General features: G+C 36.6%; 1 protein-coding gene across 2 annotated transcripts in view; it reads right to left on the minus strand.

Moving 5' to 3' along the window:
* The window catches only part of LOC105364234 (RNA-binding protein 24), a 34,089-nt gene extending 10,295 nt beyond the window's left edge, over positions 1–23,794 (minus strand). For both annotated transcript variants that reach the window (XM_011502121.1, XM_011502120.1), the window contains exons 1-3: positions 23,304–23,794; positions 19,910–20,036; positions 15,774–15,834 (exon numbers count right to left, since the gene is read on the minus strand). In XM_011502121.1, the coding sequence (XP_011500423.1) occupies positions 15,774–15,834; positions 19,910–20,036; positions 23,304–23,558 (443 nt within the window). In that variant the 5' untranslated portion in view covers positions 23,559–23,794. The remainder of the gene's footprint in view (positions 1–15,773; positions 15,835–19,909; positions 20,037–23,303) is intronic.
* Positions 23,795–24,185: the final 391 nt, after the last annotated feature.

A 24,185-nucleotide genomic window follows, 5' to 3' on the forward strand; every position in this document is an offset into this window, starting at 1 on the left:
TTATTTTGAATTTACCCCCCCCCCCACCCATCCAACCACCACTCGCTCTCTCTCTCTCTCTCTCCCTCTCTCTCATTCTCGCTTTATCTCCGCGTCCCAATATACACAACAATGGCGCTTTTCCTTCGGTTTTACAAATTACCACTTTTCTCGAGAGCGGCCCTGAACTCTTTTCCGCCTTATTTTTTACGCAATCGATGGCACGAATCGCAACAAATCAATATATCCGACAGGAAATGTAACGCGACGGGCGGGGGAGGGAAGGGAACATGACTAGCGACACAGTTCACAGTCACAATTTTATCCAAACGTTTCCGTTTCCTTAAGATCTTTTGAAAAACGGGAAATTAACGGCGCCGCCTTCTTGGAAAACCTATTGTTCGGAAGCTTGATGACGGAATTTAATTGCAGATGAACTCCGTGTAAGCACACACATGTTCCAAACGTAATTTGTTTACGAACTTGGCGTCAATAAACTGTATTTCTTCGACTTATCGAATCCAAGTTGCTTTTTTTATGTAGTGAAGAAAAGATTCGTCTAACACGGCCATGCGAGCACCTTTTTTTTATTCTACAAGGCAACATTATTGCAAGTAACTTTACGAGCGTCACACATGCGACTCCGCATCCGTTAATAAAAAATTTATTTTGAAAAGGACTTGTATAATTCATTCGGTTTCGCACTGATTTAAAGAGAATAACGACAGTAATTCTTTACTCGGAAATGATGAGGTAAAAGTATAAGTAACCAGGCTAATTCTTAGCGAGATACAACGAAACAACTTTAACTGCGACAATCAGACGAAGTGTCTTACAATATCTTCGCAACTAAACACAACAACATTATTCTAAATTTTGTTCCAATTTCTTCACCACGGAATATCTAAATATTTGAAAAGTTGGAAGGATCTCTAATACCATTCGTATAAGAAATGGATCTTTCGAGCTGCGGCACAAGCAATTAACAACAAACATGTTAATCGCACTCTTACGAATGCCAACTTTCATCCAGCCTATACAACATCGTAACCGGAAACTTTATAAAATTACTTTTTAACTAAAAAAAAAAAAAAAAAAAAAAAAAAAAAAAAAAAAAAAAAAAAAAAAAAAAAAAACAAACCAGAGATGCGCAGAAGATTATGAAAAGCAAAAGTAAATTGGGCAAAGTTAAATATTCACTCACGATATTCCTTATATATAATAAAATTTCGATGACATATCAATTGATATTTGCACATATTTCTCTAGCAAATAATCGGAACTCGCGCCCATCAAAAATAAAATTAAAAATCATTAGCAACGACCGAACTATAATTTATACGTTTATTTCGTCAGTGTGATAGTAATAACGTATAAATTTACAACGCCATATTAGCAATAACCGTCAGCTGACGTTAATTTACAATCGCTCGTCAATGTTTTACTTATTATTTACACGTTATTTCATATATGCTTAACAATAAAATTTTACGGCTGCTTTTTTAATTCACATTTTCTAATAAAACGTTATACTTTATGAGTTTGTTTAGAAAGCGAAAAATACTTGCGTAATAAATTGAAGCGCTGCTTAGCCATCGAGCTTTTAACCGTCCGTAAAGTCGTCGCTTTAGTTTCAAATCCGTAATGAGATGATTAATTCGCGCTTCTGATTATCGCGTCGATCAATTCCCGTTCATCGATCGGATTGAAATTGCCAAAAATTGACGCGGCCTTAAGGCAATTACAAGCTTCTAGTCGTTCTCGGCTAATTCACAAACCCCAACCCTGGGACAATATTCTAGCTTGTTTTCTTTTTTCTTTTTTTTTAACCTCGTCCCACCCTCCCCTTACCATCCCACCGCCACCACCACTCAGCCGATCGAATATATCTTCCTATCGCATCTCGGTGCTCGTCCACTACATTATGGATGACTCGCGTGTCTCCGTACGAAGGCTATTGCGATCGACCGGCTACAACTACGAAACACTATTTCGTACTTCCCTCCCCCCGCTTTCCAAGCGATTTTTCCCTTTACACGAGCTAACGCTGAAATTACTAGTCAACGTTATTGACTTGGATGTTGAACATTGGCTTCCTGTTCCTAATTCCCTTATTTTTTTTGTTTTTTTTTTTGTTTTTTTGTTTTTGTTTTTTTTTTTTTTGATTATTTGTTTTTTTTTGTTTTTGCCTTTGATCGAATGCAACGAAGGTAATTTCAATAAAATTACGAATCGAACGATGCAACCTACTTGGTTCACGAAAATTTTTTCTATATAATTCATATTTATTTTATCTTCACTATTCGTCCATCCAATTACATAAGAATAGATGCAGATTTTGGAAAAAATTTTAAATCCAATGATAATTTAACCAACGATATTCTCTCTGCGTGAGTGTAAGTGCCTCTCTGTAAATACATATTGATCCGAAGGACTAAGAATTAACCGAGTTTCCTAACAATAACCGTGTCAAAAGCATATTTTAAATTTGTAGGTTTTTTTTTCTAATTGTAGATTGAGAAAATCGACAATCCCTGCCGTCATTTAAATTGCTGGTGAGATATTTAAAATAATATTTATTGATTTTTATTATTTATTTATTTATTTTTTTTTTTTTTTTTTTTTTTATTCATCTTTTACACCTAATGGTTTAACTCTTCAATGTCTTAAAACGTGAGAAAGACGAGCTTCGAAATGTAAACAATGTAATTGGTATTGTGCTATAAGGTACGCGCAATTAGTTATATATTTTGAATAAAATTATATATTAATATAAATGAAATTGTTTTTGGGGCAATTTATCTGGCTTGTCTTGACGCTTATATAGCCAATAAGAGAATTATAATGAAATATCATCCGATATGGGAACGAAGAGAAGGAAAGAAAGAAATCCTTTTCCATTGGAAAAATCCTAACGAGTCCAAGGACTCCGCCGCACGCATCCCCACGTACAATTGAATTTCCAAGTGACTCTATCATACTCTCCCCTCCCCCAAATCTTCCTCACCATAACACCGACCCCACTATGCGAATCAAACTCGAGTCCTTGAAGTGCAGGGAGTCCCATGAACGTGTAGCCCTCGATTTCCGGAACAAAGTGGCTGTCGGTGGCCCGATTGCGATCTCGTGCGTCCCAGAAAGCCTCAATTTGCAACCCTGGCACGTAACCCTTATCCGCTCGTAAAGCCCAGCAGTTGTCCGGGCCCCATTAATGCCGAGGACAATTTCACGAAAGCGGGGGTGCCGGCCAATGTATAAACAATCGCTAGAGTCTAGGGACGACTGCGAATTGTCACGAGGCATTACACCATCGATTGCCCTCCCAGTCTTACTTTACTCGCGCTCACCTCCCTGGCAAACATTTCGACTTGATTAGGCGAAATAACAGCGGATCGCCTTTGCCGAGGAATTATGACTTGCAGTATCGAAACACGAGTCATAATTATTGAAAAAACCCCGGATGGCCGATAAACATCCACGTGTGATTCCCGCGTACGTGACTTTGCCCGATACTTTGCCGACTTTCGCTTGTAAATATTCCGCGGCTCATAGAAAATCCATTAATGCATAATCAACGAGGCCCCCAAGAGCCTTTTTCATTACGTTAATTCTTCGCTATCCAACTAATTAATATCAATGCGACCTTATACAAGACAATGCACTACGAGCGAGCGAATTGGCTCACTCGCAAAAACATTTGCGATGCAATTCAACGAAGGGCGAAAATGGCTTGCGACCAAGGCATCTCTAATTTTTCACTCCCGCCTCGCTAATTACGAGGCACAATTTCAACGTAGTACTAATTGCATAGCTCAAGATGCGTTTTTACGAGCGACTTCTTTCCTCGTCGTGTGCCACGACGTCAGTCTCGCGACGATGTGGGTGGAAGGCTTGAGAACGACGACTCGTCGGCGGTCGCGTGCGCGCACCTGCGGCTAAATTATTACGCGATTAGCGGACGAGCGAGCGCGCGTAATTTGCCTCGGGAGCAAACATATAAACACATTCGTGCGCGCGTGCGCGCGCGCGAGTCTCGGTAAGCCGTGGGGGGTTGAGGTTGTTCGAGGCGGTCGGTCGTTTTTATCGGGGCACCCTCGAGCCTCACCGTCGCCTCAAGTGGATTGCGCCGGAGTAGCGAGTGTCGCTTAACTTAACGACTTACTACGAACGTTACTCTGTTTTCTTTATCATTTAATAATTATCATGAAAGGCGTTGCGGTGTCCCACCAACCGCTCAAAGGTAGAAGGACTTTGTTTGCTTAATATACAAAAATTATATTTTTCATTAAAACTATCGTTGTCATTGTCGTTGTCGTTGTCGTTGTTGCAATTGTTATTGTTATTGTTGTTGTTGTTGTTGTTGTTGTTACGTTACGTTACGTTACGTTACGTTAGTATTATTATGAACCGACAAAGCTACTTGTACAAAGTAACTTGTCTCGATTGATGAATCGAGTATGTTGGGCGAATTGGTCTTCGAGGTCGCTTAAATTGCGATAGCTTAAAAAAACTTTGAGTTTATTTTCCAAACTTGATAAATACCGCGTGATTTGCAAGAATAAACTTCTCCTTGAGAGATTATTCTTTTGGCATCGTGCGAATATCCTTCTCAAAGTTACGTATACGCCATTTATTGTTTATCGATGCTTTCTTATACAAATGGCGAAAAGATTATATAACGAATCGAATGGCTTATCTAACTCAATTTACATTATTCTTTCCTCTTACCAATTGATTTATATTCCACGAAGTGAACACTTACGTTGGAATAATTGTGAAGCAACGTCTAGATAAAAAGCCCATAGCGTATCCACAAAATTATCCTTCCAACCTATAAAGCGATAAGCTTAAATTGAGTAATTTGCAGTGTGATTGTTACACGACGATACAAAAGATTATTTAATAGTAAATGAATTATGACGTAATAACCGAATAATGCTAAGTATCCCTGTGTACGTTACTATTGGTGGTAAAGGAGAAACCGGGGGTAGGTGACGAGCGAAACAACTAGATCAAAATATATGTACGCAATTATCAATATATTGCAGATATAGAATATCTCGACCTCGAAAAACTTATCTCGCAGATAAAAAAATTAACAAAATAACTTGTCGATTTTTGGCTCGTAAAAAGTATTTTTCAAAAAGCCAGCCGTACTAACTGGCTCTCTCTCTCTATCTCTCTCTCTCTCTCTCTCTCTCTCTCTCTCTCTCTCTCTCTCTGCCTTTACGACTTGATAAACGATCGAGCAATTCGATAAAAGTTCTCCACTACAAAATTGAAGTCACTACACTTGTAACGACGCGCATCGCTCGTATAAATCACATGCGAGTGGTGGAAGTCGCCACTTGGAGTGTCAAAATCGTTACGAAGCGCATCTACGCATTAATAACGGTTGGGCGCAAACGACACGAATTTCATTAACAGCTGGTGAATGTGGAAAAGTTGCCGGCTGCGCGCGTCGTCAACAATGAAGAACCAAGGGAGTATGCGCCGGCGCGAGCGGATAATCCAATGAGATGATCCGCCAATCCGGACGCACCGGGACTTTCCTCCGCCCTCCGATCGACCCTCGCGAGGCGGTTCACACCCCCGCGGTCGCTTCCCACTTCCGATGCTCGTGCGCAGATCGACTCTACGCAGATTTCTTCCGGGCGTCACGAGTGGTAGCGCAAGTGAAAAGAATAATAACCAATTGGGCGCCTTTATGGACATTCTCGATCGAATAACGAATAATACGTAGGAGATACGCTCTCCAGTCTCCTCGTAACAGGACACGATCGATCGATCTAATGAAAGTGTTATTATTGACTTCCTTTGGACTTTTTATATTTTTGGGTAATTTTGGGGTAATTATTGTTGTTGATAGATGACACTTGTGACGGTTGGCACGCATGCAGTGGCCCCGTAATGCCGTAGTAATTTCGCTCTCTAGCCGATAAATTAATCAAACATTTCTTTAAAACGATTTTTTAAAGCGAAGATTTCTACTTGGAAAAAAGGGATCGTCTGTCATTTTAGAAGCCATAATTGTTTCTTAAATATAGAATCTTAACGTTGGTAATTATAGTTTTAAAAGTGAACATTATGACATTATAAATCACATATAATAACAACGATAAATTACCTTTACATTTGAAATAGCAAAAGTAAAGCCGAATATCAATTATTTTGGTTAATTGGCGGCGATAAAAGTTCCTTGCAATAGTCAAACGAGTAAAATAACATTGAAAAAAGATGGAAATAATCAAATGTAGCAAATTAAGAAAACGGTTATTTGAGTATAGAAAAATTGTCATAGTTTATCCGTCATCGTACGATTTTGCGACGATTAAATAATTATTACATTTTTACTAGACAATTGGATTAACATTGAATTATGTTGAAATTATTGCAAATACGCTGTTTTCGAGATTCTGTATTTGTCACATAATTGAACGAAAATTGTGAGGAAGCGAGAGTCCACATTCTCGAAATGTACGAGAGAACCTTAGGACCTATTTATATATATATTTATATCATAGTAAAATGATTGTATTATTATTATTATTGTCCGTGGATTACTCCTATAGCCGTCGAAGTATCAAAAGAATTTTACAAATTTTCATGCTAAAAGGAATCGTAGGCTTTCTTCATTCGCCATAATGCGGCCATTCCATGGAAGAAATGACTGTCGACGCCGATTTTATACACTTCTTCGACGTTATTTTAAACACGCGTGTGACGTTCATAGATAAAAATTTCATGAGACAACGGAAGATGGAACCGATTCGCCCCCCCCCCCTCTCTCTCTCTCTAAACATTACTTGTACAAAGTAAGGAGATATGTGTAAATTTGCGACTACAAATATACATTAATTTATAGAATCGCTAAAGTTTAAAGAATGATGGAATTCGAGAATATTACTAATTCCATTGTATGAAATAAATATTGACGTATGTTGGGATTATTTTTATTTAAAACGCAATAATGAGGTGAAGCTCGAAGTATATTACCTTCTCTAATTCATTAATTACAATTCGCTTATGTTAGATAATTGTTTAAGCGGTATCATAAGAAACGTATTATTGAATTATTCGATTGTTTTGTTCATGGAATAAGTATCAATAATCTATTATACAGCAACTATCCATTATAACAAATATTTTTAAAAACAACTATGAAAATTAAGAGTTATAAAATGTACTTTACGATTGAAGTTACGAGGGTACGAAGAAAACGTGTAATTAAAAAATTACTTATTTAAATAGATAACAACTATGTCGAAGCACGAACAACATGTTTTATTTGCTTTCGTATCACGAATCTCAATAAGTCGAAGTAAATTTTTAAAAAAATACTGTAAATATTATGCATGAGTATATAGTAGATCGATACTACAAAGTCGGAATTATTTATTCTTGATTATTTTTTAAAGATATAATTTACGTAATAATGTAATACTTTTATTCGATTTTAAATAGATAGATGTTTGTGTAAATGAAAATCAGTCGAAGACTATTTTGTAAATGCTAATGAAAATTATTGCTACACAAACGTTTTCCCCTACCAGGGCTTTCATTTTCAATTTGATGTGCTTATCAACTCGCCTTTCAGGCATTTTTCTCTCAATAAGCAAATTATCTTATTTCTATTAATTTGTCTATCGGTCGTATTTCGAAAATTAAGAGCCCAAATAGCGCCAATACGTCTTCATTCAATTTTACTTTAACAATAAACACTAATTACGAGAAAGTAAAGATTTGTTCAGGTATCTAATTAACTGCTAGCCGAGTAAAACGTTCGCTCTCGAAATACCTAATAGACATTTTCATACGAAATCATAGCTAATAATATATTGCTCTTTAGTAGAGTTCTTCGATCATTTTGGCAGTGAGCAAATATTTGAAAACAGATGTCCTATCGTCTATCAGTGTGCCGATTTGTTAAGTTTCTCTGGTCTATTGGAAATCTCGTGTGCCCCTTTCCCAAGGACACGAGCGATCGATCGACAATTTTGGTGTTCTAAATATTCATAAGTTATTTATATGCGAGTTTCGAGACTTTGAATTACACACCTGATTGAAAATGTACGTAAAATCTGGCGTAACATACACTTGCGAGCTTTCTTTTTCTTTTTTTCTTTATTATTATTATTGTTGTTGTTGTTGTTGTTGTTGTTGTTGTTGTTGTTGTTGTTATTATTACTCGAAAAATTGAAAAACTTCTTTGATGAGAAATCAAATCAATTCATTGTGTTGGAACGATATCCGAATAGTAAAGAAAACTTTCAAGTTCGCAGGACAACATTTATGAAACTCTCTACTATTACATATGTTTTATTATACCGTTGAAAACAAACAAAAAAACAAAAAAACAAAAACAAAAAAAAAATAGAAAAGAAAAGCCTACGAAATACAATGAAATGTTGCGAATTGTCCACAAGTCCAAGGACCTCGGTAAAACCAAGAGAGTAAAACAAAAACAAAAAGTTAGCTCGAAAATCAGGTGAAACTTCTTTGGAATAACGTTCGTCATAATAATCATCGCCTCGCCGCTTCACGACTTTCAAATATCAAAGCACCTCGATGAAATTATGAATGCAACGCCAAGTAAGAGGAGCGACATCACATGTCACGCGCGTCGATCTTCATTGGCACGGAGGAGACGAGTGTAGCATCGGCAACGAAGTACGTCTAAAGCTTTATATCAAACAGTCATAACGTAGGGAAGAACGGCACTTAAAATCCCGTCCTTTCTCGCGGCAATAAACAAGCTAACGCCAACCCACCGTAACATCCGCCCAAGCAGCGCCAATTAAATAAAGCGCCGCTCCTCTCGTCGTCGTCGTCGTCGTCGTCGTCGTCGTCGTCGTCGTCGTCGAGTCCCCCCCCCCTCAGACGCCGCTTCCCTCTTTGCCGATGTCCCTAAAGACGATTAGCGAAGTCTTTTGGCTCTCGGGCAGCCTCGCATCGTTAACGCGCCATCGGAACAATGCGCACTGAGGCCAGTGCCGAGGAGTGCCGAGGGGAACTCGAAGGGAGAGCGAGGAAATGAGGAGCCTCGCGCATTTGACGCGACAGGGACAGGTGGAGACTAAATAAAGCCGCTGCGGATCTGGACCGCAGCCAGGGAAAGAAGCGGCTGCTACTGCCGAAGCTCCAAGATGGCGATTTTTTCGGGAGGGGCGGATGCGTCGCGCGATCCGAGGGACACGCTCAAGACGCCCCGGTGTTGAATTACACTTCGCGAACGGTGGATCGACTGTCTGTCTGTCTCTCTCTCTCTCTCTCTCTCTCTCTCTCTGTCTGTGTCTATGACGCTTGTTCGACCGAAAGTGAGCCTAATAACCTACCACCGTCGTTAGCTTATTAATAATTCACGGGCGCTGGAGAGCCGCGGATGCGTCGCGTCGTCCGCCCGGAACGGGAGCTTCGCTTTCCGGGCCTCTTACTCTCCGACTTTTCAATGCACTTGCCACAAGGGGATCGCCAGTATTTACAAGACGTGCCTCTTTGCGCACGCGCGGCCCACGATCCCGCCACTTATTCTTAGATCGGCTTCGTAATAATCGTGACTATCTTTCCACCTCCGAACGAAAAGATTTTCCGTATTCGTTCGAAATTGAGGCGCCAAGTGTATAAAGAGGTAGTACGTATAACTCTAAAGTGTGCGTAAAAACAATCACTCACACTCACGCAAGCACGTACACAAAATCACTTAACGACAGATTATTACTATCTATTGCGATTGCCAATTGTAGGCAAATTAAATAACGAGATACGATGATTTTATTTGTCGAAGCGATAACGTTGCCTCAAAGGCTCCTACTTCCTATTTTGTTGCTAACGAATCGACGTTTCGTCCGACTTCACGACTTTGGCCCCAAATTCGCTAAATCCATGCATGAGCATATTTAAATTTATTACTCCTTTATGTTTGTTTAAGTTGAATTTCACGAGCTTTGATCGTGATCGCGCAGGACGGCAAACAAAGTTATAAAAATTTATTCGGCCCAAATATTATTTCATCGGGAATTTCAAATAGTTCTTTATGCTACAATATTCCAATTACTATTTGCGTAAGAGAACGTTTCATTGTATATGTTATGCATTATACTTTATTTTTATTTCAGTACGTTTATTGAAAAATTTTTTTGAAGAACGAGACCTTTAGAAATTACATAATACTAGTTTTTTTTTCTTTTTTTTTTTTTTCGTGTAAAATATTCACTTTTTCCTACTTCATTTCGTTTCGTCTTTCATTTCGTATTTTCATAAGCAATGGTCAAACGATGGTTTATTATTTTTAAATAAATAATGCCTTGTATTCAGTTTTATGTACCGTTTATTTTAGAAATGTCAACTCCGATAATAAATAATAATAATAATAATTATTATTATTATTATATATATATATATATATATATATATATATATATATATATATAAACTATACGTGGCATTTAAAAAAAAAAATTTTGTAATATAACACCAGGATTCATGTTTTACGGAATGTCTTCTTGTATAGTAGCAATTGAGAATTTTTCGTGTCCAATAATACTATTGAGCGCATTTACATTTAGTTTAGTATTTCTATAAAATAAAGTCGAGCAAACATTTTACGATGTAACAATTAATTAACAGCAAATATCACTAAAATACTGTTTAATATTGTCAAATTAAAATTATTTATGAAATCTTCATAAAATCTTTTTTCACTGGTTTCTTATTCTTTTTACATATACTTATTTTTATGTTAGATATACTTGGTGAGTATTTTTAGCCGAAATAGTTTTTGTTTTAGCTGAAACTATTTCTTATATATTCAAGTGCATTAAAACAATAAAAACGATATTCATTAAAACTAGGTATTTCGAAACTAAAATTCCTTACCTTACCTACAGTAAGCAGACAATAGTAGTCATTAAATATGCAATTTAACAAGACAGTTATGACGTATGTAACGTCTATATGATGTACATTTTACGGACAACCTAAAGAATTTATGAATGAATTGAAAAAAAGAAAACACCAAACACACAGAAATTATAAGATTATCCGTGCAAGGTATCAATTTTTGTCGTATGCCCATTGGAGCAAATACTTCACAGACGACGACTGCCTTATCGAGCTACAATTATAATTCCGCGCTTGTGTTATTTTAAAAATCACAATATAAGGCGGAAAAAAAAAGTAGAAACAAAAATATATTTATGTGTGTAGTATGTATGTATGCATGTATGTTTGTATGTAGGTAGGCAGGTAGGTAGGTAGGTAGGTAGGTAGGTAGGTAGATAGGTAGGTATGTACGTATTTATGTACGTTTGTACGTATGTATTATGTATATTCACGTACAAGAGCAACAACAACAAAAAAGTTGAGGAAAAGAAAGAAAATTACAACACCAATAGCGACACCAATAAGTGTAGTGTAAGCCTTCACCACACACACCACAGCACCGGTTATTAATCATTAAAGGTTAGGCGTGTAATTCTACTGCGTCACGGGGACGGACGGGACGTACTGCGTGCCTCATACGCGAGTGCGATAAGGAAGTATAGTTATTGCCCTGTCGCAAAATGAATTTCTATATTTATTAAGGCTTGCGCGAGAAGTGATCGCACATTTGTAGGTCACGATGCCGATACATACGCGTTGTTCGATCGATCGCTCGCAAACTCTCGCCTCATCGCTCTATCTCCCTCTAGAAGCTTATTATTCATTCTCGTCCCGCTCTCGGCGTACATCTGCCCGCGGGGGTTATCGTGAAACGAGACATTGTAGTCAGTTCGTGGAATGGAAATTCATATTCGCACGAGTTTTATTGTCTGGACTGCGCGTTATTAGCTTTTCTTCGCTTCTCTTATCGAGGGTTACACGTTCTTTTCTTTTCCATTACGAGGAACGCACGCGAGCAAGAGAGAAACTTGTACTTTTGCATAAATCAACGGTGCAAGTTGGTAAACTCGGACGATAATGTGCTGCTGCTGCTGCTGCTGCTGCTGCTCCAGTGCAGCGAATGTTTGTTTCGCCTTTAATAAAATAATTAGAAGCGATGCCTCCGCTTCTAGGCACATAATAGCAAAGATTATCATTATAGGAATCGACGATACGTATGCTTTGACAAGACCAATTCACTAAATATTTTACATTTAGGGAATAAAAATGGAGCGCGCGATTTAGATGCTCGCTCGGAAGAGTAAGGAAAATTTATTTTAAGCTTCTTAAAATTTAAACAATGACGCTGGTTCGGTCTCTTTGTAAAGGCCGAAAAAGTGTCGAGCGAAGCCACTCACTCGAACGAGAATAAAAGGAAACGTACGCGACATGGTGAATTGCAGTGCAATTTCTTTTACAACTTGAGAAATCTCCAACGAGTAAAATAAGCTAAAAGCGAAAGATACGCACACGTTGACATGCATAAAGGCGCAAATATGTCCACGAATAGAACGAGATGGATATCGTTCAAACTGCGCGACAGAAAAATCGAAATATTCCTAGAGGACCGTCACTTACCGCGCGTTACCCACTTTATCCCATGATTGCGTTTGGTTAATAGAAACGAGCTGGGAAATGAAAATCGATGCACGTCATTGAAACGGGAGAGATAGAGATAGAGATAGAGATAGAGATAGAGATAGAGATAGAGAGAGAGAGAGAGTGAGAGTGAGTGAGAGAGAGATAAAAAAAATAAGGATGGACGAAAAAGACGGGTATGTTGGAAGGATGGCATCGGGGGGGGGGGGCAGAAGGAAGTAAAGAGCGTGGTAAGCACGACGTCGGCTCACTGAAAAATTGATGCACATGCCAGGGTTCGTCGTCGGCGCGCGGTTGCGGTTCTAATTCGGTGAGAAGGATGAGCCGGCGATAAGGGAATATGAAAAGGGAGGCGGAGACGCGTCTTTCCGCTTGTCGACGCGGGCCGAGTCGAGGACGATGCGGGGCGAAGAGGACGCGAGACTGATTAACGAGATGCACAAATATCGCCAGCTGCCAAGTCGAGCGACGCCGAAAAGTGGATTTCGAGAGATGCGGCGTCGCGACGCCCATCGTGTGTAAAATTTAGCTGGAGCGGAGCGGCGTGATATCGCCGCGTCTCGACAAACGATATCCATCATATCGCCTTTCACGCAGGTAAATGCGAGCAGGTTAAACATTCCCGATATCCGCATTAGGATTGACCCACATATAGGAAAAGACGGGTGTAGGCCGTTAATGATGTAACTACCCGATTCTCTCGCAGCTTCGATAAATATTCTTACAACGGTCCCCGATGATGTGCGGCGAGTGTCTTCTCGTCGAGTGCTCAAGCAATACGGGCGAGATTGAAACGAAGAAAAATATGAGAAAATAGGTCCCGAGCGCGGAACTCGGAGCTCCGGGCATTTTCAAATACGATAAGACAAGCGAATTAAAAACATTTCGATTCACACAATCATCAATGTAATCATAAGTATAACAATGCTCGATCGTCGGTACTTTACTTTTATATCCGTTTCGAAAATATACGCCGCATATATATATATATATATATATATATATATATATATATATATATATATATTTGCACGATCAACGAATAAATATATAAATAAAGAAATTAACGAGTAAATTAAATGATGGAGAAGAAGAGACAGTGAAAGAGAGAGTGAGTGAGTGAGTGAGTGAGAGAGAGAGAGAGAGTGTGTGTGTGTGTGTGTGTGTGTGTGTGTGTGTGAGAGAGAGAGAGAGAGAGAAAGAATAATATTAATATAGCACACGAAGAATAACCCTTCCTATAGCACGCTACGGAATAAAAGCGAATGGGATAAACTACGTGTGTGACACGCAAATGTGTATCTATCGTGAAACACGCGCAATGAGCTTTGTGATAATGCAGGTGCGGAGAAAGTTTAAAATGAAAAAAGAAAAAAAAACACAGACAAGATCGTGAATTATTACGACTAGGCAATAGTCTAAGGTAAATGAGGTAAGAGAAGGGGCGAGATCGTACGCGCCGAAAAGTAAAAAAAATTGTGAGTGACAAAAGCCAAATACGAGAGTATAGAGCGTTAACGGCGGCCGCGATTGTAGTGTACCTGGCGATTGGGTATTGACAGTGGGTCAAGTACGTTTATTCCGGCTCGTTACCATTACACTCGTGCGGAGTAGAGGCCCGCGTAAGCTCGCGGTAGGAGAAAAAAAAACGCAGGGAGCGACAATCGACGAGAACGCGGCGCCCGTTCATGCCGCTTTTGTTAATTAATATTGATTATTATTATTACTGCCGTTAATCAATTACTGCTGTTAAATAATTAATTATCATTCTGGTATTATGCTGATTAAATTTCAGAAAAAGAGAGTAGTGTGTCATGTACAACGAACAAAAACGTAAGAAACAAATGTAAAAAAAAGAGGTAAATAGAAGACCAAGAAAAGAAAAACGTGTAAAAAGTTATTTAAAGAAAAAAAAAGATTTTTAGAGAGAGAGAGTAACAAACAAATTCCAAATCTCTCAACAATCTCAATCATGTCAAAAGTAATAAGTAGTCAGAATATTATAATATCAATCACCAACCACTTCATCTCATGTAAAGTAAACAAAAGAAGTAAACAATAAAAAAATTAATTAAAAAAAAAATAAAAAAATTATACACAACCAAAAAAAAAAAAAATATAAATCACGATCCTCACAACTAATAAGAAATTGCAATATGTATATATAAGGCATTATAAATACGAAAAGAATAAAAATATTCGTACGTAGGTACTTCTTGGCTTCGTATTACGTGTGCGTGTGCCGCGACATTTTCCTCTCCCTTGCCCTCACTCTTTCTTTTGTCTTACTTTCTCTTTCTCTCTTTCTCTCTTTCTCTTTCTTTCTCTCTCTCTCTCTCTCTCTCTCTCTATCTCTCTATCTCTCTCGCCCTTAAATTCATTTTTGATTTTTTGCTCACTACATCATTTTAGTCTTTTTTTTTTCTTTTTGTTTGTAACAAATTCATCGCTGAGCTTTTTCAGGTAACGCAACTCCCGAGACTATAGCTGCGCGTCAGGATGCTGAAATGTTATACATTATTCACATTTAAGAAAATTTGTGATAGTCATGGCTTAATTATTAGAAAGATTTTATTTTTTTCTTTTTCTTCTTTTTTTTGTTTTTGTTTTTTTTTTTTTTTTTCATTCATTTTCATGTCGCATTTGCATTTAATAGTCAATTTTTATTATAAAATATCTAAATATCAAAAAATATAATATTTATAAATATCATAAACTTTATGAGAGATTTTACAGGTGTTTTTTTATAAATGATATAAGCAACTTGATTTATAAAATTTCCATGTCAACTCTTTGTAAAATTCAAAACGGAAACTGATGAATTCAATTAAAAACGTAAATTATCGAGTCATGTCTATATATGCGTGTATATATATATATATATATATATGCGCGCGCGCGCGCGCGCACACACACTCACACACATACATACACACACATATATATAACGATTTGAACAATTTTCAACATTCATAGAACATAAAGCTTATGGCGAATTAAATAATACTAAATAACACAAAGTTAATCAAAACTAGAAAGGAAAAAAAAAGAAGAAAAAAAATTATTTGAAAGAGAGAAAAATTGTCTTTAATATCCCTTTATCGGCGCACTCTGAAAAAAAATGTTTGTTAAAATCGAACAACAAAAAAATAACACAATTACAGTTGATCCAAATTTCTTAATCAGAAACTATGTATGCTGAGGTGAGGATCTTATTTTTTGACCGTAACTTAAAATTTATGAGCATTCATTATCGTCAATGTAAACAAACTTACCCATATTGCCCAGGTAGAACTGCGGGATATCCGGCGCGAATACCAGCGGCGAATGGAAATGCTATAAATGAAAAATAAAAAAGAAAATCATTGCACGCATATATGTTTACGCAAGCCTCTTATGCATATTATTACATCACAATTATACATCATTCTCATAAGTTTTTATTGTTTGTTTTGATTTACATTTAATGATGATCTTGCATAGTTTATACAACAATGAACGATAAAAGTTCGTCAAGAGCCATCTAAAACTGTGGACGTTAATCACATGTAATAATAATAATATATTCATACAATGTTTCATTTAAGATCCAGAATAGGCCATAATTTATTTATTAGCTTTTATAAAATTCATTAAAGAATACCATTATATATTGCCTCGCGTACTCATAAATTTAATTTATTTTGAGATATTCTCTTTTGCGCTCTCGTAGCGCTAAAGTAAAATTTTTGATAAAAAATTTCTTTTCGTATATATCTCAGAAGGTGTTAAGTCGTTAATGAAAGCAAAACTTTATATATCGAAGCCTGCTCTATCGTTAATAAAAAATGAACCGTATATTTTGAGAATATAAAATGAAGTTAACAATAATTGCAAATAAATATGTTTGGAGCAATTGAATGGCTGATGGGGGTAAAGCTAATATTCAAAATTCGTATTAATTCCAAAATTACACAAGCGTACAATAATAATTAACACTATGAATGTACAAGAGGCACTGTAATTATACAAAAGTTCAAAAATGATGATGAATGATTGAAGTAAAAAATTTCAACTAATTTCAACCCGCCACGTGTTTTAATTTTAAGATACGTTAATGTCGCAAGGGTCGTCGTCGTGGTCGTCGTGGTCGTCGTCGTCGTCGTCGTCGTCGTCGTCGTCGTCGTCGTCGTCGTCGTCGTCGTCGTTGTCGTCATCGTCATCGTCTTCCTTCCATACTGGTTGTTCTATATATTTCCTACTCAGTAGACGTCTTGCAAATCTTGTGGCGCATTTTTAGAACTAAGGGCACACGAATAAGAAGAAAGAAATGTCTGTCTTGGTTGCCGGCCCGCACCTCGAAAGCAATAATAATTGCGCTTAATGCTCCGAGAAAACGATTTTCTTTATTACGCGCGAATCCACGCATTGCTCTGTGGAATTCAGAGCACTCCGTTTGTTTTCATCATTGCGTAAAGTTAGCTTGGAATATTTTAAGTATTCCCGATTTGCCAGAATGCTGAAACCGAAATTTCACGACTCCTATTACGATTGACGTCTTCGCTGGCATCCGTCATATTTATATAAATTACCGTGATAGCTTCGCGATTGTTTCCGTTATGCTGAGTTATTACGTTAATCTCGATCCTATTAATACATAATATGATAATAAATTTAATCACCAATTGGTTGGTCTAGTCACAAATTAATACGGATTTTAAATCGCGAGCAATTAAAGGAACAAAGTTAAAAGGAAATTCAGTCTATTGATGAAAATTACGATTGATATAAATTCGTTCATTCGAATTTTTTTTACATCTGCGCTTCACGTCATTTTTGAGTTTTTTTGATTCCGGCTTTTTTGATCCAATAGTCATCAGATGCTCTCCTATCGGGTGCTCTGGAGACAAGACTTCCGTTTATGCAGACAAATGAAATAGCACGCATGACTAATTCTACTTTGTTTAAAATTTATCGATAATGCTAACAAAGAAAGTGCAATAAAATAACAGACAAACAAAGAAATCTTCAACGATTAATCATTGTTTAATAATTCATTTTAACGCGTTGAGACATTGACGAGGCTATTATGAAATTGAGACGGAAACGGGGAAGATAAAGTTAATTTTGTTTATTAAAAAAACATAACAGTAATAAAAAAAAAAAAAATTATATAAAAATTATGTATTATATTTTTTTATTCTTAAATAGCATAAATTGTGAGCTATTAATTTTTGTATATAGACATAGTTTTTAAATTTTTTTATAAAATTAACTAAAATTATCTGTAGAAAATTCGTGTAGAAAAAATTTATATTCGTACTGATAATAGCCTCGACATATCCCCTCATAAAACTGATTATTGACAATGTGCCAACTAATTGATAAATAATGTGAATCAATACAATAATAAGAATAGTAGAGCGTATCGATAAACTTGTCTATTATTAAAAAAACCTAAACGAATAAAATCATCATTTGTAATAAAAAAAAAAATAAAAATAAAAAAAAAATAGAGCATCGTTATTCGTATGTATAATTCTATACTTAAACAATGATTAAATGTCGATCATTTTCAATGAGATTCAATGCTATTCACAACTTTTTATGTTTTTAATATAAATGTGTAGTAAAAAATTAATTTCCTAAAGAAGCAATGATTTTAATTACAGAAGTACTCAAACTTTTAACTCGCTGCTATAAAGAACAAAAACTTAAAGTAACAACATTTTAAAACGATATTTAATTATATTTTATCAAACTATTGTGAAATGTTTAAATGAAATATCGACATTATTACACTATTGGTTTGAAATTGTCAAAAAATTCCAGAATGTAATAAAAATAATACATAAATTATTCTTCAAGTTTTAGCTTTATCATATCTTCCTAAACAAGGATTTCGCGTCATCAATCGTGGCAATTTTGGCTTAATATCAATAACGTGTCATTGATTATAATAGCCAAAACACAAGAGACGCGTTGCAATTCAATAAGATTCGAAAATAAACTTGAGAAAAATATAAAAAAAAATGGGAAGGTGAGAAGCAATAAAAGGAAGAGAGAGATCAAAGTATTTTGATTGACACTGCGACAAAATATTCAACAAGATAGATTACGTTATCAGGACAGTATTTTACTTTTCTTTATTTATTTATTTATTTTTTTTTTTTCAAATAAAGCAGCTACACACATTACCCGATGATTTGAGATTTATATTATTGAATGATAGTGGCTTTTACCCAAGTCGCGTAAACATTAATATTTAACATAAATATGAAGACAATAAGAATTCACCAAATTTTTTCTTTTTCAGCTCTGAAATAAGTATAATGTACTTTTTTAATGTAAGCAAAGTCTAGAATTTGAGAAAAAATTCATTGATTTCATCGTAACCAACCCAAACACTTACATAAATTATAACGCGGCAAAACGAAAAAAAATTTTTTATTACGTTTATCGTCGATTTCAAGTGTGCAATAAAATTCCTCGAAATTATGAAAAATCTAAAGAAAATCTAGATGCGTGAACAAAATATTTTCCATCGATTTATTTCATAATATTTAAAGTTTAAAAAATCTCATAAGCTTGCGTAAAGAAAATTCTCAACGCTAGATAGCCTTAGATTAATATATATTAAAAATTATAAATTATGTCTTTGTAAATTAATTAAAGATAAATTTTCATAAAGAGTAAAAAACGCTTGTAATAAAAAAAAAATTATAGGTCAAAATTAATTGACGTTATTGAGTAATGGTAGACTTATAAATTATTGATATTGATATTAATGAATATGTGCAACATTAAAATGTAAAAATTTGTTTATATGCGTATTATTATTATACATAATTCTAGCGTTCGCACAAGCTCACACACACGCGCGCTCACGCACACGATACATTGAAAACTTACATTAACAATAAAATGGTTAATGTGTACTTGATTTTCCAAATGAGGACAACGTAGATATTGCGATGGAGCAAACGTTTTAATCACGATAGAACGGTTTATTGTTTTACTAGTGGAATCCTCGCCAACGCGTAGTCACATTTGGCAAAAGCAAACTAAGCATTAAACACCAAAAAGATAAAATTTCGCTACGTAAATGCATGCATTAGAGAAGTGATTTTGAACACGGAAAGTAAGAAAGGTAAACAAAAATGCCTCGATTATTAACATACACACACGTGATATTCACACACGTAAAAGTTATGCAAGCACAAGAAGAACACATAAAAAAAAAAAACAAAAAAAAACAAAAAAAAACGAGTCTCGGGCCTGGCGCTCCACCCCCGCGTCACTCCCATGCGAGGGAAGACCGGCTCCACAAAAATCGTAGGAACGGATGAGAAAGCAGTTAATGTGAGAGATCACAGGTGTTAAAGCCAGACATTCGACGGCAGATGATGTAATTAAAGCTGGAGATACTCACCCGCTTGGAGGTTGCCCCTGGGCTTGGCGCCGAGTATCGCCAAATTGACGTTCGCTTTACGGCCGTCGATTATGGGGTTCGGGTCCTTGCAGGCGCGCTCGGCGGCCGGCCTGTCTCCCATGATCACCTGGAGTGCACACAACCAGAAGAGCATCGCTTTAATAACGACACGCTTCCCACTTTTTATCCTCGCCCAACGCCGTACTTCACCCCGACGCCAATTCAATTATTTAAGCCTTTGCGCAGGGGCGTACGAGCACCTCGATCGCGCCTTACCCATTAACGACTCAAGGGTCACCGCTAATCCGAGAATTATTACGAGCTGCAACGCGTAAGCTCGAGATTGGGATGACGTTAGTTGTAACGTTGGCGATGTTAAGAGCCACGGGAATACATTACTCGTTGCTTGGAAATGATCGGGGAGTACGTAAGGATACGAGAGAGAAAAACAAGTTTTAATGGTGCTTGCGCGGCCGAAACGACGAGAGAGTCTCGCTTCATTAGAAAAATGCGGATACTTAAAGCACTGCGCACATTTTTCTTTAAAATGCCGTTTCGGCTTGCGAGCAGACTAAACGCAAACTAAACGCAAACTGAACGCAAGCTAAAAGAAATTTACGACCTAATTTAGTTTATATTTTGACAGTACTTTCTAAGCCGGCTTTTCTAAAAATAATTGCATAACGAGCAATGGTACAGTTCTTGAGCTATTATTGTAAATTTACGTATAAAATATCTACTTTCAAAAGCTAATCACTTTGCAGCGGTCATGCTTATTTTCCTTATAAATTTCACGTGAATAACTAAGAGTTAACTTTTAGTTAGGATGTACTGTCAAGTCGTAACGGGCTCTTACTGCTTCTAAGCAGCGTAAAAAAAAAGAAAAAAAAAAGCATCTAAGGTAAATAATAAAGCGCGTGTACCAGTCTCATAAAATTACTCTAGCTAACATTTTCGTAAATATTCTAAATTAAAAAAGCTAAATAAAGCATTTAGAGAAAAACTTTTCAATAGAGATGTAATATCAAAATTTAATACTCCAATGTTTTATTCGCCTAAATGATTAAACCTTAAGTGATTGTCTAAGCTTCGTGTGAAATCTAACGTCGCATGTGCGTTAACCGCCACCACCACCCCCCCCCCCCCCCCCCCCCCCACACCCACTTTGAACAATTTTCAATCATGTGTTTATTGTGTACTGTTTATCGCGGCATTGATAAATCGTAACGCTAAGTTATTATTTGTCGTCCGAAATTATTTATTTAAAAATAAAATAGGAACGTTATGATCAAGCGATTTCTGATTATAAAAGCGTATAACGTGTATAGCGTGTAACGTAGGTGTTGTGGTAAGTGTAAGAGCACGACTGTACAGCGATTCGACCCACTTATTTGAAAATTCAAAGAACGGAAAAGATATTAATATAGTATTTTATTAAATGTAAAATTCATATCCAATTGCGTGATAACGGAAATACAATGGGCCGTATACTCGGCGTGTCGCAAGAAAGGCGAAGGAAGAACATTTTTCCAAAAGTATTTCCTTTCATCGGCATGTTCGAGTGGACTCGCATCGCGCATATTCCAAACCTGAATTTTCATATTATCGCACCTATGCATACCCTCGCGCAAGATAAGCCAAAACTCGCACGCTCGCCGCAGGTTCTTTTCTTTATGGGCAAATATATACATACACGCATGGATAAAACATACGAAGGTACGTACGCGGTTGCCGTGTCGTTTTCATAATACTTTTTATTGTGCTCTCTTGGCGCACTCGGAGCTTCAAAACGTCAGCGACGAATGTTCGAGTCGTCGAATCGTTGCCGAATGGATGTGATTTACAAATAATATGCGAAACAAGGTTGTAACGATGATGTGAATGTAAAAATGAGAATTAAAAAGAAAAATAAACATGCTGTAACGGTACTAAATAATAATCGACGGCGCAGTTAACAAGGCATATCCCCACATGTTTGTACAATCGAAGGAATCTATTTTAGGGAATTATATTACATGTGCTCTCACAGCTTTGTATGTGACTTGTTTTAATTGGCAATCGGCAAACAAAGCGTACTACAATACTTACAAATGAAAAGCACCTGTGTAGAAAGCAATCGTCAACTTGGCTGACTTTGTTCTCTAATTAAGAAATTGTCCGTTAAATAAATTTTTCTATCCACGAAAATGACATCGACAAATTGTATTAGCGGGAATCGTGGCTTTCACACAGTCCCTTAAATTTTCATAAACACTTAAGATAGGCACGTACAGGTATATTTTCAACTTTATCGGGTTTATCAGCCGGAATTACCAAACTATCAGCGACGAATACAAAATGTGCAATTTCACTGGATTGTACACAATCCTTTACTTTCCCATTTCTTATAAGAATTTACTTAAATACATATTCATCTTTTACGAAATATTTTCAACGTAATTTTTGTTAAATTTTTTATTTAATCTTCCGCTAAATACATAGTCCTTACAATTGGCTTATAAATGAAAACAAATGTATATTATCGCGTAATATAACAATTGTAACTGAATTATTCTGTAACAAGGAGCACTACTTTCGAGCAATTGTAAAACAATCGATAAACACAATTTTTTTCTTTTCTTTTCAATAAGATCAATAATAATTTTATTACGTAACTATTCGATATATTCGTCGTACGATGTGTCTGCTAAACTCTAGTCACATAAATAATGAAAAGACAAAGCTAAACTATAGTCACATAAATAATTAATGATTCTCATTTGGCCAATATAAATTATATTTTAAGTCAACTGTCTTTACCGATCAGATAAACAGATCATCTTTTTCTATTAATAATAACCTCCCTCTATCTATTCCGAAAATATCGCAGAAAATTGGAATTTCGTTCTTTGCCTAATATGTTATTATTTGAATGGCTTCCAATACAAATACTCGATAAAACAATCATAGCCAATCGTCTACTATTCATATTTTATTATTAAACGATAAATAATCCTCTATATCGCGATATATGAAAAAAATAATAATAATTCGCTTTATGTAGTTGCTTATTAAAGGCTAATAATTATATATCAAAAATCGAGAATAAGCAGACGAAATCATTCGAATCGCTGTCTTAATTTATCAAAGTTGTGATTATGCAACCGAAACAAGAAAAAGCATAATAATCGAGCATTTGTGTCGTTAAACTGGCCAACACATAATCCAGAGAAGACAAAATAAAAATAATAATAATAATAATAATAATAATAATAATAATAATAATAAAATAATAAAAAATAAAAAAGAAAATCCCCATTCAAAAGTCTCGACGTAGCAACCCAACTATACAAAGAAAAACACCAAAGTCAATGCAATCAAAGTGTAAAGTCCGTAATGCCGAATCTAAACTTACAAATCCGTAGCCCCTGCTCTTGCCGGTCTGCCTGTCGGTAATGACGACCGCCTCCTCGATGTCTCCGTACACATTGAAATGTTCCCTCAGGCTCTTATCGGTCGTGTGGTAGGGCAAACCGCCGACGAAGAGCTTCGTCCAGGTAGTATCCTTCTGCTGTGGCGTGGCGCCGGCAAGGGCCCCGAGACCCCCGACGAGGTCCTCGGGCCCGGGAGCGCCGACGGCGCTCAGGCCCGCGGCAGCCGGCATCAGCATCCTCAGCAGTTCGCTCCCTATGTCGCCGCCTCGGCCGTACACGCGATTAGCCTCCAGGTCAGCTGGAGCGATATCTGCAGCGAGCCGCAGCACGATTGGACCCACAACGAAATGCTGCTGCCGCCTACTTGCGCGCGAACTCCTAGAGCCCCTTGCCTCTTACCGGTGCTCTACGGAGCCTTTGTATCTTACCGGCGATCCTTTATGAATCCTCTGGCATTGGTGGCCGGTCAACGTCTGAAACATCGAACGGTAATTGCTGCGTTCAGTCCTGCTGCTTTTTAAATCGACGGAAGCTAATAAAGCCTCGGGCCAACAATGTGTCTATAGAGTCGAACGATTCCGGGGACGAGGGATCGTGAAAAGCTACGGAATTTCGTCCCGTGTGAGTATCTTAAAATCAAGACTTTTTAATGAAATTCTAGGAATTTATTTCTCTCCAAATGCGATAACTTTGATATTCGAAGACTGAATTCGGGAGTCTACGTATTACTCATTTGACTCGTTTGATTAAATACTAATTATTATTGACGTGTCGCTCTTATGTATCATATGTTTAATTATATCATAAAATAATGTTATATATTCTTGTTTATATATATATATATATATATATATATTACAAAA

The sequence above is a fragment of the Ceratosolen solmsi genome, unplaced genomic scaffold (assembly GCF_000503995.2).
Source record: "Ceratosolen solmsi marchali unplaced genomic scaffold, CerSol_1.0 scaffold43, whole genome shotgun sequence".
NCBI classification, from domain to species: domain Eukaryota; kingdom Metazoa; phylum Arthropoda; class Insecta; order Hymenoptera; family Agaonidae; genus Ceratosolen; species Ceratosolen solmsi.